This window comes from Micromesistius poutassou (genome assembly GCF_964030765.1).
Source record: "Micromesistius poutassou genome assembly, contig: SCAFFOLD_2583, whole genome shotgun sequence".
Classification (NCBI taxonomy): domain Eukaryota; kingdom Metazoa; phylum Chordata; class Actinopteri; order Gadiformes; family Gadidae; genus Micromesistius; species Micromesistius poutassou.
The window spans coordinates 17,501-39,823 of record NW_028179088.1 but is presented as its reverse complement, the minus strand read 5'-3'; the positions used below and the strand labels follow the sequence as shown (position 1 = coordinate 39,823).

General features: G+C 43.2%; 1 protein-coding gene across 1 annotated transcript in view; it reads right to left on the bottom strand.

Annotated features, from left to right (window-relative positions):
• Nucleotides 1–3,818: 3,818 nt before the first annotated feature.
• The window catches only part of LOC311373125 (RNA-binding Raly-like protein), a gene marked incomplete at both ends in the record, with an annotated part of 21,247 nt that continues 2,742 nt past the window's right edge, over nucleotides 3,819–22,323 (bottom strand). The window contains 5 exons of the mRNA XM_084489970.1: nucleotides 3,819–3,991; nucleotides 4,736–4,849; nucleotides 5,369–5,574; nucleotides 6,784–6,831; nucleotides 8,496–8,571. Of these exons, the coding sequence (XP_084346096.1) occupies nucleotides 3,819–3,991; nucleotides 4,736–4,849; nucleotides 5,369–5,574; nucleotides 6,784–6,831; nucleotides 8,496–8,571 (617 nt within the window). The remainder of the gene's footprint in view (nucleotides 3,992–4,735; nucleotides 4,850–5,368; nucleotides 5,575–6,783; nucleotides 6,832–8,495; nucleotides 8,572–22,323) is intronic.

Genomic DNA, 22,323 nt, shown 5'->3' with positions numbered 1-22,323 from the left:
AAGAAGCCATTTAATGGTTCATTTCCCAGTTCAGACCATAACAGGTTCAGCGTGGAAGATCCTTATCATTCTTTAAAAAGGCAAATGATAATAATCAGAATAAAATAAAACATTAAGGATTTTTTTGTGTTTTTATTTGATTTCCTTTTTTGGAACAGATTTTGCAGTAGCCTGGAATACAATATTAATTATCCTCTTTTATTTAAATAAAGCACATCTCAATAGAAGCATGTCTTTTTAAAGAGGCAAACAAGCACAAACATGTTCACAGGTCCCTTTTTCAGCGTTTCCTCCATAATTTGTTTTGTTTTCCTTTCATTGCAAATTCCTCATCCAGAAGGCTTTGCTGGTATCTCAATTTCACATTCAACCTCCCCGTAGCTTGGTAAGACCTCTATCAAACAGAAAACAACACAAGACAAGTACATGCTTACATTACATAGTGAGACCAAGTGAAGTCACTGACATTGAGAAGACCTGAATGAAGGTTTGCTCTGTATCTATATGTTAATCTCTACCTTGCTGAAAGGATGCAGTAAAAATATGTAATATGGTCCAGAATATTAACCAGCTGGTCCGGGGGCTGCATCAAGCAGAATTGATGGAGTTGGACAGGATTAGGAATTGTGTAAAACAAGCACAAAACAAGTTGGCCTCTTAATCTTCTTTCAGTTGAAAAACCAGGTGATTTGCAGCATCATGTTTGCAATCAATCATCACCTACAGCAGAGCTGAATAAATAAAAAAATACTAAGTCTGGCACTATATTTATATCGGGCACTTGAGGACAGCTGGGAAATAAATGGCAGGTCGTGTCAGACAAATTCGATCACATTGATATTGGTTCATCTGAAGAGAGAAAAAGGACGACGAAAATGAATTGAGGGACATCTAAATGTCGCTTGATGGAAATGGAGGGAGGGCGAGGAAGAAGAGGCCGTCTTAGTGGCGGCTCAGACAGTCATCAGAGATAACTGCCAGAGCGCTGCCTTCTATCTCTTGTCTCTCACACCCAGAGACCAGGAGAACGACAGGGTCATTTACAAGACGAGAGTGGAGGATAAAACTGGAACATCATGGTAATAGGTGGATTGGGACTCAACTTAAAAACCGGGGGAAATTAAGTGGTAATATTTCACTTACATTGAGGGATATTCATTTTCTCCCATACTGTCGGGTTACTCTCAAACGAATCTCACAATCAGACTTGAGATTTACATCTCAAGTCTGAGACAACCTGAAATCTTGGTGAACGGGGCCTTAGTTGAACTGCTGGATCTGAGATTACTCTCATACAAACAACAATCTGAGACTCATTTTTGGATGTTGTGTTTGTTATTTCCACAAAGGGCAGAATACAGTGTGCACCTTGTTTTTAGCTTTTTGTATATGCCATGTAATTCTCACCTGGTTCAGTTGTCTATGTCCGATACTTGATTCTCTATCTGAAATAAGTACAAAGAAAGAAAAGAGTAACAGGAGTTACCTTAGTTCATGCTATGAAAACCTAAAGCATGTGAAACAGTTATAACCATCAAACAGATAATCCAATTGATACATATTATATGAACACACCCAATCATGTAAAATTGACTTATCACTGAACATTAACCACAAGAACGTCATTAACAAATACCTATCTTACCGCTAGGAGTGCTCCTAACTCGCGCTAAAACATTTTACGTAGGAGTTTTTTCTTAAAAGTTATTCACAAAGCCACTGAGACCTACTCATACTAAGGATAAATCACTAAGAGTGAACTAAGAGTAAAGCCCCCTAACGCCCCCTTACGTCGATTCTCGTGCACGAGTTTTGAAGCGGTCAGTACGGTGAAACTCATTCGCAACTTCCCACAAACGAGCCCACTAAATCAACGAAAAAAAATAAGGAAATAGCCTAGGCTACAAATGAAGTCCTATCAAACAGTTATGGACAGTGCAGTTAGCAGAATACACGCACGATGACAAGTTTGTGCAGACCACGATAATGACGTTGTATGCACGTTAAAAAGAGAGCCAAAGCAAACAATAAAAATACGTAAATTGCATTATATCAAGGAAGTAATTAAAAGCACCCTGCAAACTATTATCCAATGAGCATATTTCCAGCACTTAAAGTTTGGGCGTAGCCAGAGATTGTAATTAAGGTGCGCCTGTGAGAGTTTGGGTGGCCTCAAGTTCACGGTGATTTACCGGAACGCTGTTAGAATAACTGCTGCAAGTGTCCAGTGGAAGCCAGGGTTCGGAGCGATCGATACGACCATCCTGAAAGCAGCCCTGGCTCTCCACTAAATCACTCCATGCTGTACATGGGGGAATGAAATGTATGGATATAATCGCAAAATCCAATAGGGGGGTTTCCTTCCCAGCCCCGCTTCTGTGGTAGCGAATGCGTGGACCTAGACCGGTTACTACGCAGTCCTAGTGCGACACGCACCGCTCACCGCGCTCTCTGTCACATTTTGCTTTAAATCGAAAGAAATCGTTGTAATTAATTAATTCTGAAAATATTTATGTATGCCAGGACCACGCTTGGGTGTCCCAGGCACACCCAGGCACAGTGGCTACGTCACTAAACACTTTAAATATCAGCCCATACCACCGTTAAAGTCCTCCTATCATGATGAATGAAGGAGAAGACAACGTGAAACGCAAGCGAAAGCCCAACTGGTCTGACTCCCGACTCCTTACTGAGCAGATTATAAACTCAATACAATAAATTATCTTACAATAAATGATTAGATAGTAATCATAAGTAAGAGTAGTTATAGGCCTATTATTTTTACTTCAAACCATTTATTTTTATTTGAAATAAATAATGATGATTAAAGTGTTGTATTACTATTAATACATGAGACAAATAATGATGGGTTAAGTGATTTATTTATATATATATATTTAATAATTAAGGATGATTAAAGGTACATTTGTAACATTGCCCCTGTGTGTTTTAACATCACTGATGGTTGCGATATCCTAAATCATCGTCATTGCAAAGTTGCATTTTCCCTGTTGCTAAATATCGGAGTGTTATTCACTAATTCCACAAGAATTCCACACAAACAAGTTTGATACCCTCACGATTTTGCCTATATCGCCTTATCAATTCACAGTCTTCCATTGTCTCCATAACATTTCGTCTCGCAGCCATTTTCCGATTCTTTGTGAATAGGTCTTACTGAGTTAGGAGTCCTCTCGAGGACTTTTAAGCTCTCCTAGACTTAGGTGCTACTTTTATGCCTAAAATACTTTGTGAATTGCTCTTTGTGAAAAAAGTTAGGAGTCCTAAATTTAAGACTGACACGCCCATTATTTTTAGGAGTTACTCCTAAATTCGCCACTTATGACCTACTTTTAGCCCTAAGATTATTTGTGAATACGGCCCCTGAGCCCTAAACTTGAACTACTTCTGTGAACTGTGAGGTAATGCTCTGCTGCTCTTAATGTGAGCATAAACAGGCCCACATTGTGCCCAACTGACACACACACACACACACACACACACACACACACAAATTAGAAAGACACAGTGACCACAGCTGTGCTCGGTGTGCTCCTAACTGTTTGGGAGATGGCCTCCCTGCAACCCTCTGTAGACCAAACGTGGTCTGCGGCAGATATTGTATACATACAAGGTGTGAGCTATGTTTAAGTCATTCAGAAACAAATTTAGAAAGGGGGGGGGGGGTGGAGATCTGTCACTGACCCTGGACGCCACTATGTCCGTAAAAATAAAAGGAAATGTATTCACTAAAACTACAGCTCACACACACACACGCACATGCACGCACACACACACACACATACATGCAGATGACCTCACGCTCCATTCACCATGTCGCTGGGAGCGCCGTCCTCGTATTCGTCCTCGCCGCCGTCCGTCATTTCCCCTGCCTCCACCTCGCCCGCCCCTTCCTCATCCTCCTCGCCGGATTGGTCGTGCGCATCGCCGCGGAGACAATGGTACACCTTCTCCTGTTTCCTCTGCATCTCTACAGGAGGAGGGAGAGGGCACCATGTACATGGTTCACGTGGCACAAGGTTGCTTTACTGTGTAACTTCTCACAAGAAGTCCATTCATGTCCCATTGCAACCCAGCATAAGGGCTTGCAGCCTTTCGTGGCAGAAGGGTTTAGAATAGACCCAATGCGAGCAAAAAAAAGCATCTGAAACGCATGATGTAAGCCTGACCTACGCTGACAACTCTGTCCGGCTGTGCAGCAGGGCTCGGCAAGGCGTGAGACCAAGTATAATGGCAGACGGGAGAAAGTACATGAGACAAAGGAAGATTGAGAGACAGAGAGATGAATAGAGACTGAGAAAGAGAAAGAGTAAGAGAGAATAACTGTAGTGCATGAGAAGAGGAGCAGAGAGTGGGATGGAGAGAGAAAGAGAGAAATGGAGGGGAAGAATAAGCAAGGAACAGCCAATTTGACTTCAGAACAAGGTGACCTCAATTTCCAATATAGCAGAATGGAATGGAACGATCAATGGAGATTTTACTTTGACAAATAGAGCCCTTGCTGTCAGTTACGGGACTACACAAAGCACTCCCTCTCGGTCTCTCGAGTTCCATGCCAGACAGAAATCACTTCAGCACAATCAAACAGCCCCAGCATTTTTTTTGTGCTTTTATGGAAAGGACAGTGAAGAGAGAAGGGAAAGTGGGTTGGAGAATATAATATATATTTACGTATATATACATATAGATCTGTATATTTAGAATAATATCTTACCAGCATCACCATGATGTTGCCGCTCAAATCTTTCCAGCCTCCCCAGTAGAGAGTCTATTTTGGTCTTGATCTGGGACAGCTCCTTCTTGATGGTCAGTAGCTGGTCTGTCTTCACTGTGGCAACACACAGTCACATTTGATTAAACAGTGACTATATTACTGTGTACAAAAGTGCAAATTGCTCAGACAAAATCACAACAACTGTCTCTTAGCCACAATTACAGTATATTGTTGCTCAAAGGGAGTAATAGCAAAAACAAGCACTGCTTTTGCTGGACATTACACATTGGTAATTGTTAATCGCATTAATCTGCATATAATGTGCATCCTGTGAGCTGTGTTTGAAGTTGGTCCATCAAAGAGTTGTGGGACAGTGAAAATGTGGAGGGTGTGAAGGGATTCATTATTAATGAATATTGTTTGTTATTTATACATCGGATTAATTAAAGCTGCTAATATATTGTACCCAGGCTGACATTACGATGGTAAGCATAAAAACATACTTACAGGTATTATCATAATCAATTACATAGCAGGCAGGTGATGGGAAATAATTGCAACCAACCAATCATTCACTTAAATGAATGCAAAAAAAAAAGGAGGACAAAAGCAGGCAGAGGAAAGGACACCTACGCTTAGGAGCAGTCACAGAGGACCCGGTGTGGAGCACTCTGGCAGTGGCGTTGGAGGAAGCAGAGGAAGAGCTGGAGGAGGTGGAGGAGGTCCTGACCGCAAAGGAGGACTTGGCCCTGCGTATGGACGGGACCACCACCCGGGAGCGCTTGACCGGCATCACGGCCCGCGTGGGGGGCCCCACCCGGCCGTGGTACTCAAACAGTCTGGGGGGACGAGGGGGTTTCAGGGTCAGGTTCTTGACAGGCTTTGAATTCTTGGCTCCTTCTCAAGAAACGTATATTTGTCAGAATATTTGCCGAAATATTTTTCTTGTTGTTTTTCATGTTCTCTAATGGCACTCTATGCTGTCATCTGTTCTACATTCACTAGAACAAAGAAACTACTTCAAGCTGTGGTTACAGTAACAGTAATGTCATGTATGACCGTCGAGGGTGGAAAATGTCCACAAGCTATTTCCTTGAGCTTCCTCTTTACCACATAAACACATTGAATTGTTGTTCCTACATACACCTGTATTTAATGTTATGTAATGTAATGTAATGTTGTTAATGTCATATTCAAATTAACCCTTGATCAGTCAGACTGTTATCGATTTGGTTGGGTGTTGTGTGACACTGTATGATCTCAAGATCAATCTTCAGAATCAAGAGTTCAGAGAAGAAAATGTGTGGTAAACTTGGCTTGATGGGCGCTTTGAGCAGAGCGAAGCACATCTGTAATTTGGTCTTTCATAAGCCACTGCTCCCCACCCGCTCTGCTGCTGTTTCTTATTCTCGGGGCAAATGCAAAAAACGCTCTTAAAAAGCACTCGATAGACATGCTTACAAAAATGCTGTCTGGGATCTGGATCCATACAATCAAGTATCGAGTAACAGGCACGCTCACCCAATTATAAGAGTAGCCTGTTTTCCTGAGTCACACAAAGCGCCATAATGACAATAATAACCCGACTCTAGATCATTACACTTCTGCACGGCAATGCATCGAGGGCAAGTAAACAAACAGATGAAAATGTCAGAAGGAGGAGGGATCATCGTCGGTCCTAACTGCACAAATGACCAGTCAGGGGACCCATCATCAGGCTTCCAGAGCGCGTCTATGCGGATAAAAGCATCATTAGTGAGCCCAGCGGAGAGGAATAAAAAATACCTCCTGAAATGGCATTCATTATATGCCCTGCTATTTTGCCTTAACTTTGCCTCAAATGAAAGCTGCCGTTCCAGTAAAAGAATGAACTAACCAAAAATGAGCTTTTTATTTGAGTCTCTGTCCCCATTGATGGAGGGGAAGGGGGGGGGGGGGGCGATGGCGCTGATGTATACACTGAAGGACAGGATATCTCCAAAAGAAGATTGAAGAGATAAAAAAGTAAAGGGTTTAGCACAAGTCAAGTAGCTTTATTTCCTACACACCTGCTGTAGAAATCGTCTCGGTAGTAATCGTAGTCGAATTCGTAGCCGCTGTGGAGAGAGACACAAAATGCAATTTATTTATTTTATTTTGGGGACGGAGCACAATTTCAAAGTTTTCATTATTTATTCACTTTTTTAATATACAGCCAGTCTCAGAGGGCCTCACAGTTCCACATTCAGATAAATGCCCAATGCTAGCTCCCTTAGATGCATCTGTGACTTGTTTTATTGATGATATATCTAGACAATTCAGGCTACATTTGAAATAATTTCTTCTTAGTTACAACCGTATAGCTGATGTCATTTTGATTTTGAAACAGTGGCGATTTCTCTAAGACTGCAAGGGAAGCTCAGCTTCCCCTAAAATTTCAAAAATTAAATGGTCAAATATATACTGTTGTGTTAACATTTCATTGACTAAAAATGCATTAGAACACATCCATCTCGAAGACGAGTTTGTTCAGAATCAGCTGCTTATCGCAGGTCGACTGACTCGATTTCCTTCTCATACATTCCCGTAGTGTCACAGTGCATTTGCCTGTTGAAGCTCAGCGTTCATCCACTTCAATGGGGCTGCATAGAACAGCTTTTTTTAGTGCATCGAAAGTCAATGGTCATTGGATAACACTGCGATTATGTCCCTCCCACGGACGCTCAGCGTCTCTGGGGGTGAATGGAGGAGTGGGCTGGCTTGGACACTGGGCTTCTGCGTGATGATTGGAGGGTCTGCGAAAGACCATTTGATTGACAGCGATTTTTAACTATAAAAAGATGCCGGAGCTGTCTTCATTCCTCTGTCCCATCGCGGATTTTGCAAGCGAGTCGAAAGACGAACTGCAACCTATTTCTTATATTTGCTTGGCGAAATTGCTAGACAATTTTCATCGTAAATTTCATACAAATTTAATATCGTTTTGATAGTTGGCCATCACTTTGATTCAGGGAGCCTGAGGTCTGAACTGAAAAGTTCAGATCAGGACTTGCAGGGTGACAGGGGAAAGCTGTGTGTTCTTGGTGAGGGGAAAGCTGTGTGTTCTTGGTGTTCCTTAAAGACATGGAGTTGGACAGTGCAATGCCTCAGCTTTACAAACTGTTTTCATTAGTGGCAACAATTAGAGCTACATCTGCAGGTGTAGAAAGGAGCTTCTCCTGTTTAAAGCGGCTCAAGTCCTACACCCGTAACACAATGGGCCAAGGCCGTTTAAGCAGCCGAGCTCTGCTGGCCATTGAGAGGTGGTCAAGTCAGTGGAAAAGACAGCTAGTGGTATGGTATGATAGAGCATTTCCTTGAAAAGGAACAGAGAGCATAATTTACACATATATATATATACATAAATTGACAATTTATATGATGTAGGCCGAAAATGAGCTACCCCTCTTTGAAAGACCAGCAGCCACCACTGAGTGGAAAGTGTCATATGCTGTCTTCCCTGCATGAACGGACCGGTACCTACCGGTACGGACATGGTGGAGAAAACAACATCAAACAAGTGTGTGAAAAAAAGCGATTGTTTGCGTGTGGTTTCACTGTCAGAGAATCGGCCGACGGTAAAATGTGAATTTGTAACAGTATGGGAACAATACAGTAACAATACAGTAAACAATACAATAAAGTCTTCAGTGGAAATTGCACAAAAAGGAAAAGTTTTCATGTTGTGCGGATGAGCAGGCACTGTATAGCATTAACAAAGGCCGGTGTGGCCCCCACTCACCTGTAGAGAGAGGACAGGGGCCGCTTGGAGCCGATCTTGGGCCTGTAAGGTTTGGGCTCCCCAGCCATGTTGATATCTGTGAAGAAAACAGAGAACTTAGGAGCTACAAGAAGATTTGTGCTTGGTTCAGGATACTTCAAACCAACCGTGAAAGCAGATTCACACTCTCGGTTAGACACGGACACGGACACACAAACACACACACTGCCATCCACCGCTATCCCTAACTAGTAAGAAAGGCACACGATTCCATTTCCATAATAAAAGAGGAGGAGAAAACTGAAACAAAGAGTCCTTGGACTACAGCTATGTGGAAACCAAGGCAACAGCGTCCAGGAGGATCAATTATTTTGATGTTCCACTGAAGGAAAGGGCAGGGCCATAAACAAATGGCCCTAATTGATAGCAGAATAACACATAAAAGAGATGATGAACACATAACGATACATCATACTAGTTCCAGAATATAATACTAGCAGAACGCTATTGTTTTCTGTCAGTTACGGCACCTGCTTATCTTCCGTCTGTTGGTCTGCTTGTCGCTCCCTCCTCAAGCCCTTCTTTCTCCTGCGTTTTGTGAGTGCTTGTTTCCCTCTAATTGAGTGCCTGGCTCGACGTGCATCTGTTCAACCACTCAAACACTGTTGCTAGTGTCTGTGTTTTGTTCCCTGTGTGTCTGTGTCTTGTGACACCACTCCCCATCCCCAGTATGCTGTGTTCTGTTTGAGCCTGTGTCTGTCTAGTGGGTGCACAATTACCCATGCCTCCTCTCTACCTTTTTGGGAACAGACTTGTAAATACGTTTAAAAAATACAAAAAAAAAAAAAAGGATTTACAGCTACTCCCACTTGGCGAGCCTTGAAGTCTGCACTTGGATCTTTGTCTTGCGGCTTCTGCAGACTGGAATATTGATTAATTTACCACCTCATTTTGAACATTGGTGCATTTGGTAATCACTTTGGAAAAAAGTTTCTGTAGAACGGATGTGTCAAAATGTTTGTCGAAATGATCGTCTTTCTATCTATTGTTTTCCAAGGTGAGAGCTGGAAGGAAATAAAACCAAATCTTATTAACAAGGCATTCTGTCGACACCGGGGTGACTCACTGTCACATTATAACCGCCCCCCCCCCCCTAATAAAAAACAACCATCGAGTGCCTTTTAAAGTGGGCGGCCAGCTGTCTGTCCCAGGGTCATGTGCACGCGCTCGCTGGCGGCCCCAGCGCTCTCCTCTCTGAGCAGAGTGGCAGCCCCTTCCACCTGCCAAGACGCTGCAAGATGCTATCACTGTCTGCCAGGCTGCCGGTCGCCCACAGCACCCCTCCGGACTCGCGCAATCAGCCCTGAGTGCTGCTCAAGGTCACCCGCCAACACAACCCCCCCCCCCCCACACAAAAGAAATGAAAATAAACACAAAAGTCACACACAACTAAACATGTTGACACACCCACACCGAACATTGACACTAATACATATAACCACACATGCACACACACACACACAAACACGCTTATATCCATGCACACACACACACACACAAAAGCAAGCAAACAGGCATTCAAGCACACACACAAACACATACGCACACACACACACACACACAAGTAAGACTCCAGGCCAACAGATGAGTCACTCTTCAGGTCCTTCCAAAAGAACGCAGCAGCAGCACTGTCACAACAGCGCTGGTAAACACTTTTTCTGCCACGAGCAACAGGCTCTTTGTAGCCATGTACCTGCGATTCCTACCAGAGACATTTCATGTATTTCATATCTCGTCACTCTTTTTCCGGTGAAAGGGAATAGGGGTATAACAGGGCAGGGGCTGCCGAGAGAGGTCGGAAGGTCGGACGTGATAGTCGTCACTCAGACACTATTACGCCTGCCGCTGCCCACCTCTGGTTCCCAGAAGTGGAGCTTTCTAATGAGATGTGAGGTTGAAAAACACCATAGTACATAGATATATAATACATAGTAGACGCACTGTAGACGCGCTTGGCCAATGATTGATTACAGCCATTATACTAGCAGAAATGCTTTCCAACCATATGTAGTCATGTGCATTTGTGAAATGTGTTAGTGTGTGTGTGTGTGTGTGTGCGTGCGCGTGCATGCGTGCATTCGGTGCCTGCATGACGATAAAAACCACAGGAAGTGAGAGTGAGCGTTGCTAAGCAAGGGCAACTTCAACCACAATGGATACTGTACATAATATACAGAGGTGCGGGGAGCGAGCGAGCGAGCGAACACTAAAAGAAAAGTTACTTTGCACACAGCGAGGTCGTAAAGGGCCACTGCAGCACGGCAACCTGAGAGCCACACGTCTGCAGATCTCTGTACTACGCACCGTTTAAAGAAGAGGAGAAGCCAGCCTTTGGATGAGAGAATTACTTGGGGAGGGAGATAAACATAAAGTGCCACATGGTGAAGGACGTTGGCTTTTATTTTGGTTTGACATCTGCGTGTTTTTCATATACAGCTGAGCTCAGAGTTACCGTATTTCATTACATAGTGTGTGTGTGTGTGTGTGGTTGTGTGTGTGCGTGTGTGCGTGTGTGTGTGTGCATGTGTTAATTTTCCTCCCTGAAAGTTCCCAGGTAATACAATTCTGTTCATCAGAATGATATTCTGGAACATTGTTGTTTATCAGTTGTGACGATCCCTCCTCCCAGGCACTAGGTGTCCCTGTTTCTTTTGAGTTGTCTTTTACAGATGCTGAGTGGAGGGATCGTCAGCTTCATGTGTAACACCTGGGCCAGTGTGCTCTGCTTATAAAGACCTTCCTCATTCTGCGAAAGGAGGCTGGCGGGGAACTGGTTCCTGTTCACCGGCAGGCCTGATGGCTGATGGCCTGAATTGTTAAATAAATACCGCTTGCTAGTAGCCAGCTCAGGTTTGTTCTCCCTACTTTGGCACAGCCTTGGAGCCGGGTTGTGACACAGTCAAGATCAGGGGTCAGCCTTTTCAACATGCAGTGCCAGTTTGACATTTTCTCGCTAATGAGTGTGCCTTAAGCAACAATATATTAAATATTAAGCTGAATTATGGCACAGCGACCAAAAACATTTCCAGAAGACCTGGAATTGTATTATTTCCATTTATTACACGGCTCTTCTCAATGCTGTAGAATGCTCCGTTCACTTGCATGGGCCTTCCCGACTTCCGGTGGTGAATTATTTTTCAATAATGACCGTTGCTAAGCATATAATGGCCGCTGTCAAGGAAAGTGGATTTTTTCACGTCTTTCGTATCACTCCACAAGTAGTCCGGTAACTTATCAACCCCAGCGGATTCGGTTGCTAAGCGACGTCAACATCTTTGGCGGACTATTTCTCTGCTGATCAACATTACGAATGGTAATTGTAAGAAGACACACCATGTGAAGTTACTTTTTCGTTTTGGCAAGTAACCGTGTAATAAGCGGGATAATGTATAGAACGTCGCCGGTCATTATCTAAAATAAGCCCCTTCAGTAAGCCCCAGTCGGGGCTTATTTCCCGATAATGACCGGCGTTCTATACATTATCCGTTACATAGTCCACAATCATGCATCAACATTTTAAAGTTTTTTTTGTTGTTTGCAACATGGGCTTACAAATTAGAATGACATATATCCCATCTTAAAACACTACTTTCAGAAACTCATTCAAAAACATATTTGCACTGTGAGAAATGTAAAAAACAGAGACATTATATGAGAATGTTGGAAACATCCACATCAATATTTTTAAGATATGTACAGCTTTGCAAAAACATGTGAAGGCCATGCATACAGGCCACTTGAGAACACTGCTTTCAGTAACTCATTTAAACATTGCACTGGGAGGAAATGCCCAAAACAGAATAAAGTGAAAAAAAATTAGGTAGTAATGATTATACTGCCGCATTGTAGCAGTGACATTTTTTAACAATAATAATAAAATAAAAATAAAAATAATAATAAAATAAAATAAAATAAAAAAAATAATATATATATATTATTAAATTTTTTTCCCCCAAGTGTGCCAATGATTATGCTGCCACATGCCAGTGGTGGCACGCGTGCCTAGGGTTGCCGACCCCTGGTCAAGATGGTTGGCATCCACATTTGCTGTTCTTTTAGCTGTTGCATGTTGTTCCATATCTGCTATTGTTTTATACTATTTAGTACACTTTAATAAAAAGCGATTTACATTGAATTCAGACACAAGCCATTAAGTAGCAGGTGCCTCAGCCTTGAGCATCTTGCTCAAGGCTGCATATGGTCAAGCTGCAGACATGGGTAATCAAACCCAGCACCTTTTAGCCGCAACACCTTAACCACTACACTATCCTGTCCCCTGCTGATATCAGCACTCCTAGACACCACACATGATTACACTGCATAAAATGTTTAATGTATGTGTGTGATGTATGCCCGCCTATATAGGAAGTTATACATCAAACATGCACATTAAAGAGGCTTAGTTATGAAAATGCAAACACTGTAAGTCTTTCTTTAGGATCTGCACAAAATAAAAATGATCACACCACAAAAACTGCCAGTTTTATTTTGGTTTAGTACTCCTCATTGCCAGGGACAAAGAGGAGAGTCGGTCCTCTTTGTCTTCGCCCTCTGGGGGGTGAAAACATGACTAGCAGGGCTAGAAAGGCACCGGAGAGTAAGCAACGAGCCGCTGTTGTGTGCCGTGGATATGGCCGAGCCAAACAACTCTTTTTATCCCGACAAACACGACCGCCTTGGGACCCGCAACTCACATTTTGGCTTCATTCATATTCATGAGCAAATAATGTGCATGTTAATCTGAATATGCATATAGACGTATACACATGCCCACACATTAGCTGAGCGATATACTAAAAACCAAATTGCCGTGTTTGCATAGACTGGGTACCCCCAGGCCGTTCTGCCAGCGATTTGGAGAGGAGCAATACATTTCTTCCTGCTTCCGATGTGCTTTTACGGGAGCCAATCACCAAGCTGGCTTTTCCCCCTGGCGTGCTATTGGCTGGTTTAACACAATGACGACAGGGAAGTGACGGCAACCAGCCAAATGCACACAGAGTCGTTTGAACAACACCCGTTGATCACGCCTCTTGTGCTGAAGAAAATGACAGCAGCCTCCCCAGACCAACATGCAATCTACGATTGAGCTTGGTCTGGCAATACCCAGGCTAGTGTTTGCATACAAAATCTTAATTTTCCCACATGGCGTCCGACGCTGGTTGCATTTGGTCATCAATACTACACAGAGTACGCGCCTTACCGGGACGTCACTGGGGTGTCATTAAACCAACATCCCACAAATCTCAGTTTTTGCACCCACAGCACTTCAACAGTCCATGCAAACAGGGCAATTTCATTTTTTTTTTTTTTTTTTTTTTACATATTATCAGGGTCATAAAGATGTGATGGATGTGGTTCATTGGTAAGGACTCTAGTGGCTAGGGTGTGTAGTGACTCCCAGTCTAGGTAGTACCAGGTACTGGGTGCGATCCCCTAATGTCCACAACCACATACCTGTAGGCACGATGCCTAACCCAACTACATTACTTTATCCTTAGTGACCCTGTATTCTGAATTCACTCTAAGGTGAACGACTAAATAGTAACTCAGCCTAAATTATACAAATAATTATTCATTCTTACTTAAAATTCTTTTCATTCTTACTTCAAATTCCAAATAGCAATAATCAAGTGTGGTGACAAAAACTCTCTTGCAATGTTCCTCAAGAAGAGCGACTGTGGATGGAGTGTGCTCCTTAACCTCTCCTAATGACTTCATTGTGCCGTTGTCCATTAGCCACATTACCCTGGGAGCAAACATGGCACGGCAATGGCAGCAGCACAGCAGTCAGGTGGGCTAAGTGACACACAGTGAATAGGCAATGGGCCAAGAAAGCCCCCTAGAGAGAGAGAGAGAGAGAGAGAGAGAGAGAGAGAGAGAGAGAGAGAGAGAGAGAGAGAGAACGAGAAAGAGCTGAACACATGAGCCTCATTGACCAATGAATAACCATTATCTTGGCCTGGCTGGCTGTGGCTGGTCTGGAGACGGGAAAGCCAACCTTTCCGGGCCGCCGTTATTAAAACATACCTAGGCGCCCGCTCAAATGCTAATATCTATGCAAGATAGCGGTCACACACTTTGTAGCTCCGCTGCTCCCCCTCCTGTTCCCCGGGATCTGTCAGGAATGACAGGACTAATCCCCAATCTGTGCTCAAGGACACACACCGCTTCCTCTTTTTATTACACCTGAGAGTGTGTTTCCTCAGCCGCCGCGGCTGACAGGCTGATGGAGCGTGAACGTGTGTGTGTGTGTGTGTGTGTGTGTGTGTGTGTGTGTGTGTGTGTGTGTGTGTGTGTGTGTGTGTGTGTGTGTGTGTGTGTGTGTGTGTGTGTGTGTGTGTGTGTGTGTGTCTTGTGTGTCTTTGTGAGTGGGTGTAATTTGTGCATTAGTTCACTCTCCTGCATTGATTCACACACTGTTGTTGCATGTTGCGAGCAGGCACAAGACAAGGAGGCGGAGAGTGTGTACATACGCACGCACGGACGCCTGCACACACACACACACACACACACACACACACACACACACACACACACACACACACACACACACACACATTTGTGTTGACTATAAAACCAATACTGTCTACTGGATGATCATCAGGACCACTATTTATGTTTCCAATTACACACACACACACACACACACACACACACACACACACACACATACTGTACACACACACACACAAGCAGAGGCACAGGCAAGTAGGCACAACACACAAAGCCACAATCCCACACAGCCACAAGTCCACACACCTACGTACACACACACACACACACAGACACACACACAAGCAGAGGCACAGACAAGTACGAACAACACACACACACACACACACACACACACACACACATAAAAACACACACATCCACAGACCAACAAACACACACAGATCTACAGCACTTTACATCCTGAGCTACTCCAATGAGAGAAGCTGCTGGGGGCTTTAATAATTCTTATTACGGAGGGAGCAGGGAGGGGAATTAACAGCGCCCCCGTCTGCCTCTGCTTAATGAATTCCCTGTACTTTACACGGCCGGCCTTTTAGGGGAAGCGGTTGCTTGGCGCGGGGAACAGTTTGGCAGCGCCTCTCTCTGAGATCATGAGCGTCTAATAAAGCCCTTTTATTAGTCCCGCTGAGCTATATGGCACTTTGAGAAGGACCCTTGTGTGACTTTGCTGCTGCGGCTCGACGTTGTGTTAAGTACAACACAACAGCGAGCATGCACCAAGGTGACCGGTTTGGGGCTTTGCATGCTAACACACACACACACACACACCCTTACACATGCACGCACACACACCTTCACACACACACACACACACACACACACACACACACACACACACACACACACACTCCCACACAAATGCTCATACCTCACACACGCACGCACGCACACACACACCCTCACACGCACACTGCACACACACACAGTCACACACATTTTAGGTTTTGTTTTCGCACAAATTTCATGCAAGGATGCTCTATGTGCATCTAATGCACATGCAGCATATAATGACGCCATGCAGTCTTGGATAATGACTATTGTGCTTTCCATCACAAAGCCCCCCACGACACTTTAATTGAAAAACTAATTGTGAGAGTGTGTGTGTGTGTGTGTGTGGGTGGGGGGGGGGGTCCCTGAGATGATGTAACCATGTGACTTCCGAGTGCAATACTCTGCAACTGCCGTACCCCCTCGACCCCCCCCCCCCCCCCCCCGTTACATCTGTCCAGGGGCCTACAGCGTTGCTTTGGTAACTGCTCTGACGGGAGACACGGCTGAGGAAACACTGAGACAATGCGATCCCCCGGTAACCATTAGAGATGTTTTGCATCATATGACCGAAGGAGGAGTTCTGGTCACTGGGGGACAGCGGGGGTTGCTATTACTCTCTTCTTCACTGCTTTATATTCATGCAGCCGTACAACAACGAAGGAGAGAAGAAGAAGGGTTGCGGGACAAGGCAGCACATCAAAATGATGCTGATGCCTTGCTCAAGGGAATTGTAGTCATAGCAGAAGGTTGGGATGGAGGAGACATGTTGTTTGTTGGCCGCACCTATACTTATTCAGTCTACAGGTTCTTCTCACCAGCCCTATCCTCTGCTCTCATGCCTACACAATTGATTTGATTGGCATATTGAATAGTAAAACAGCCCTTGGTGTGTACAGTTCATCTTTCTTAATGTGAGCCTGTGGATTTCAGTCAAAACATTTCCCTGACATTGCCAGGAGGTAACACAAGTAAACCTTTGACGGTTGTGTTTCTAGTTAACTGAACCAATAGACCCGATAAACAACCCTTTTTCATAATCTTGAGTGGTTCATAATCATAATGCATAAGATGATGATATTCTAATGATTTTTAACAAGATCAAATAAGATAGACCATAAGCATCCTTCAGACTTTCTCAATGGTAAAAGCCCTTTCATAGCTCTGTACTTTGAAAATAAAACGTAAATTTAGATTAACACCTTCATGAAGCAAAACTTCAAGCCAGTGAGGAAGCTTTTCATGGCAACAACCACCCAGTCAATAGTATCTGCACTGCTACTTTGTAATCCATTTCACAACATTGTAAGTAAAACACAAAATAAAATCCACCTTAGGATTTAATTCCCACAAACAGAAAATATATTTAAAACTAAGATCGTTTAAATATCAAGGCTTAATCAATTAAAAAGACAATGTCCCCCCAAAAAAGTGATATTTTACGGTACTTTACAACGGATTAAAATCAAACGTGTGGTTAATAACTGCCGTGAATTAAATATATTAGTCATTAAAGACTCATACATGCTTTATTCATGCGTAGCCATACTCACATCTCTGGTTGCGGCGCCTGCCTTTGTACATTGCCATAACGGTCAGGAGCGGTGTTTTCAAAGAGCGTCGCTGCCTTTCTTCCCTCCCAAACTACCGAGTGTGTGTAGTACTTCTGCTGTAAAGACACAGCCAGCTCCGACTATACCATTTATCAAATTACTCCAGGGGGAGCTCACGATTCCAATGCGCAGCAACTCAAGCGAATTACCCCAGTGCCTCTTCTGTAGCACAGTTGTACAGAGTTTATGCCACTAAGAATGGGTCATTAGGCTATCAATCCTCATAAAGATAATTTTAGCAAATCGGTGCTCAGCGATTGGCTCTCTCTCTCTCTCTCTCTCTCTCTCTCTCTCTCTCTCTCTCTCTCTCTCTCTCTCTCTCTCTCTCTCTCTCTCTCTCTCTCTCTCTCTCTTTATGTCTCTCTCTGTCGCTATTGCTCAGTTTGTGGCCAATTTGAAACCTTTGAAACATAATTAGCATTTCAAAGCTCATCAGCTTCATAGTGGATTGAATTATTGTTTTTATTTAATAATAACGAAAAAATGGCCCAAACTTTAGTAAAATATAAATGAGCTTGCTCGCACACCCGGCGTGAAATATAACAGCCTAGCGGGCCCGGAGATGCTCCGGCTGTTGCAGTCACCTCGTTGACGTAAATGAGCTCTTGAACGTGATCTAATTAGTGTGACAACGTGCCACCGTCTCGAGCCCAATGCCGACCGACGTCTGAACAGCTTCGCGGTTGAGTAAGGTCTCGCTGCAGCCTGTAGGACATGGACATCCAACGTCCAAGTGCTACCGTCACTCACTCACGTCCAGTCGCGAAGCGTGGTTCACGGGCGTGGAAAGTTTCAATCTCTTCTTTCAATCCCTAACCCTAACCACTACTACCCTATCCCTAACCCTAACCATTACTAACCTATCCCTAACCCTAACCACTACTACCCTAACCACTATTCCTATCCCTAACCCTAACCACTACTAACCTATCCCTAACCACTACTACCCTATCCCTAACCCTAACCACTACTAACCTATCCCTAACCCTAACCACAAATAACCTATCCCTAACCCTAACCACTACTACCCTATCCCTAACCCTAACCACTATTACCCTATCCCTAACCCTAACCACTACTACCCTAACCCTGAAAGGGACATCATTTAATAAACATCATCGCTGGCGTAAAACGACTTTGACGGTAGCAGTTGGATGTTGATGTCCATGTCCTACAGGCTGCAGCCAGACATTATTGGAGTGGTTAAGGAATGTGTTTTTCGTAGGCGGTATCCGGGAAAAGTCCCGCCTCAAGAGCTAGGATTGGACAGGCAGCCTGTCAGTCAAGCTCCGCCTTCATGCCTTCCCTTAATTAGTTTTTTGTCTGCAGCCACTCTGACGCTTCGCGTTTACTTAGATGAAAATGTATTTCAGCTTTGCCTTGCCACGCAGTCCTGAACACATTTCTCAAAGGGAGACAAATTAAAGCCAATTCTTATTCACCAAACAGGCAACAGCTGTAATGTTAGAGATCGTGAGCTCCCCAAAATTTACGTTAGGCCTACAATCAAGACGAAATTGTGGGGCTATGCCTTTGTAATCTTGGATATTTCTAGAAAAGAGAAATGTTGGATTCCGCCTACGAAAAACACACTCGCTCCCGGCGAGTAATAAAAATTGTTGTCACTGAAGGGAAATTTTAACCAACTTTGTTTTCTATCTGTGCCTGCCTGATCCCTCATTCAAATGATATACAATCATGACCATTACAATTAGGTTACTAGATGGTAATGATTCATTTAGGTGGTTTCTTGTTTGCGCCATAAAATATAGGCTACATTAGCCTACCATTACCAACATACATGGACCGTTTTCATGTTCTCTTTTCTGGGGTAAGCGTAAGCCCCACAGTGGCCCAGGCAGGGGGACACTCTGAATGGGACACGATTGAGTTACAGAGCTCCACAAATGAACCCGACCAATATTCTCTATTACATCATGATCGACTGCAAATGAGTAGATGATTTGGCTCCGCGGGTTGATTTGTTGAATGAATCTCAGCCCCAGCTAATGTGTAGATGTCTAACTGGTGGACAAGCTGTCATGAACACTTTCAACTTTACATAACCTTGCCATGTGCTTGGAGAAGGTAATTGCCTCTTTGGTACATCTGGACCAGGTGGGCTTCATTAATGGCCAATGAAGACTCCTTCATGTGATGTCAAGAGCATCTTCTCTGTAGAATCCAGCGCTAGCAATATCACTGAATGCTAAAAAATTTTTTATAGAAAATAATGGCTTTTTCTTATTTCATGCAATGTCCAATTTTGGTTTTGGGCTCAAATTTGCACTTGATAAAGGTGCTGTATTATGAACCAACTGCTCATGTTTATACTTATATAACTTATATATGTATGGGCTGGGATCGCTGGCCTGTGCCATTCAAGTGTACTAATCTGAGCAGATATGATTTAAAAGCCAGTCTTTATGCAGAGGATATTTTATTAACATTATCTAATCCAACTCGCTCAGTACCAGCCTTGTTCAAACTTAAAGCAGTAACTCAGTAAACCTTCTGGATACAAGAATAATTGGGGTAAAAGTGAGGCTACCTCTCCAACAGCACATCTTTTGCAGTCCACCTGGGCTCTGTGTCCTTGTCTGGAAACCTTGAGGAAACCTTGGAATAAATATCAGATCCCCAATTATCAAGATATTCGACGTAAATGGCCCTCGCATTTTGAGAGTAATTAGAGAGGATATAAGGACACTTTATCGTGATAAAGAGGAACTTTCTACACACACTCTCCTCTCTTATATCATCCTTAGTTTCTCCAGCAATGGCTGAAGTAAAATTACCAATTACCAATTATTTTCCAGTTTCAGATGGAAAATATGAAACTGGATAAGAAGCCAAGAATAAACTAAAAAATGTGCCATCGCCCAGACACAAGGGTGCTCTTGGTGTTCCTGATGTTCATAGTTGCTATTTTGTATAATAAAGACATAGGAATAGGCACAGTAATCATTATCCAGGAGGAAACTGGTAAGGGAACGAGACGGGTTCACCCCTGGCTGAATGATTTCTTGGACTTATTATCAGTGGAGAATTTAGCCTCAACCTTTAAGGACTGGTGATGGTCTAGGTGTCCGGTCTACTCTCATTATAGAATAATTTAGATAGCCAAAAGGCATCCTGCTGACATACAATGATAGAACAACTTGACTTGGGAGTATGAAAGCATGAGTATGCATTTGTATCATGATTGTGAATGGATGATGACCTGATGTTAACCTGTATTAACTGCCACTTTTTTATCTCCAATTTTATTAGGCTTGATTTTTCTCATGTTAAGGGGTTTCAACTGCCAGCTGAACTGTTCACTCCCCTCCCCCTTCCCCTTCAGGCTGCACTTGAAAATAAGAATTTTGTTCTTAATTTGCTTGCCTGGTTAAATAAAGGTTAATAATAATTCTAGGTTCACACCTAAATGTCCTTTAGCAAAATGCATAAACTTCACATAAATTACATGTAGACTATTGAATAATTGCTATTTCTTAGATGAATTTCAGCTAATCGTGTCTCTTAGTTACAATGTGCTATCTTGGAGGTTTCTTCCTTTTATTACCAGTATACAGACAAGAAAGAGGTAGTCGAGATAAAACATGTTTTTTTCTGACGGTGACTGTATTATATTCTGATATTCTCTTGGCGCCATCTAGTGTTCATTTAGATAAAATCATTGATTACTGAACCACGCTGCAAACATACAAATAGGGAGACGGACAGGCATAACTTTACTTGGGGAAAGTGGGAAATCTCTTAGACATGGATTTATTAAGTGCTGAAATCAATTATATATGATTTGTGTTCCATCAGAAGTTAAACATCGTACTGCAGATTAAAGTAAATTTTTGGTGGATTATTTATACACCGTAGGCTTTGCCCGTCACAATCGTAGTGCGCTTAGCGGTATTACCCACTTTGTCCACAGGGAGGCACTCATGGACTGCGCGTTGGCCAGTTGAGTACAAGAATGTAGCGAATCAGTGGCATCTCGCGAGTAATTTACCAGGTACACTGTATTATTATCACTATTTTATGCCTACCTTACCTAGACTAGTGCATAACAACAGGGTCAGGGTCAGAAGGCACTGTATGCCAATTTGTCCTTAAACTTGTACAAGAAGTTTTCCCCATCAATCTTACCATTTACTCCCTCCCACACACACACACACACACACAAACCATCACAAAAACATCACACTCAGATTCACACTGTCATACACATGCACACACACACACACACACACACACACACACACACACACACACACACACACACACACACACACACACACACACTCACAAAGTTGTCCTAGCAAAACACCTTCATACCAACACATGTACAACATATGCTTAAATATTGCCTTCTGTCCCTTGCCTGTACTCTTTAGGAATCTTGATCAGGTTGTAATGCCATTAAAAAAATATATAAGCATTAGCATAAGCAGCTGAACGTCATTGTATATGTGATCCATTCATAGCTCAGGGAATTAAATTGAGCAAGTCATTTTCTTTTTCTTGCTGAAATACTTCTGTATTCAAGGTTGCCTTGGCGGATTCTTCTCGGTGACAGCTGGTCTTTTATGCTGTGCATTACACACACCATTTCAACCTATACTGCAATGTTGTGTGATATGTTATATCAGAGCAGCAGCACCATTCAGGAGTTAACATCTTCATACAAACACCAGCAGAATCAGTAGAAGCCTGGTTGACATTCTCCAAAGGAAGAACCTAGACCTACAGTCAGCCACAATATATCACATTTATAGTGTGTGTGTGTGTGTGTGTGTGTGTGTGTGTGTGTGTGTGTGTGTGTGTGTGTGTGTGTGTGTGTGTGTGTGTGTGTGTGTTTGCATGTGTGTGTGTGTGTGTGTGTGTGT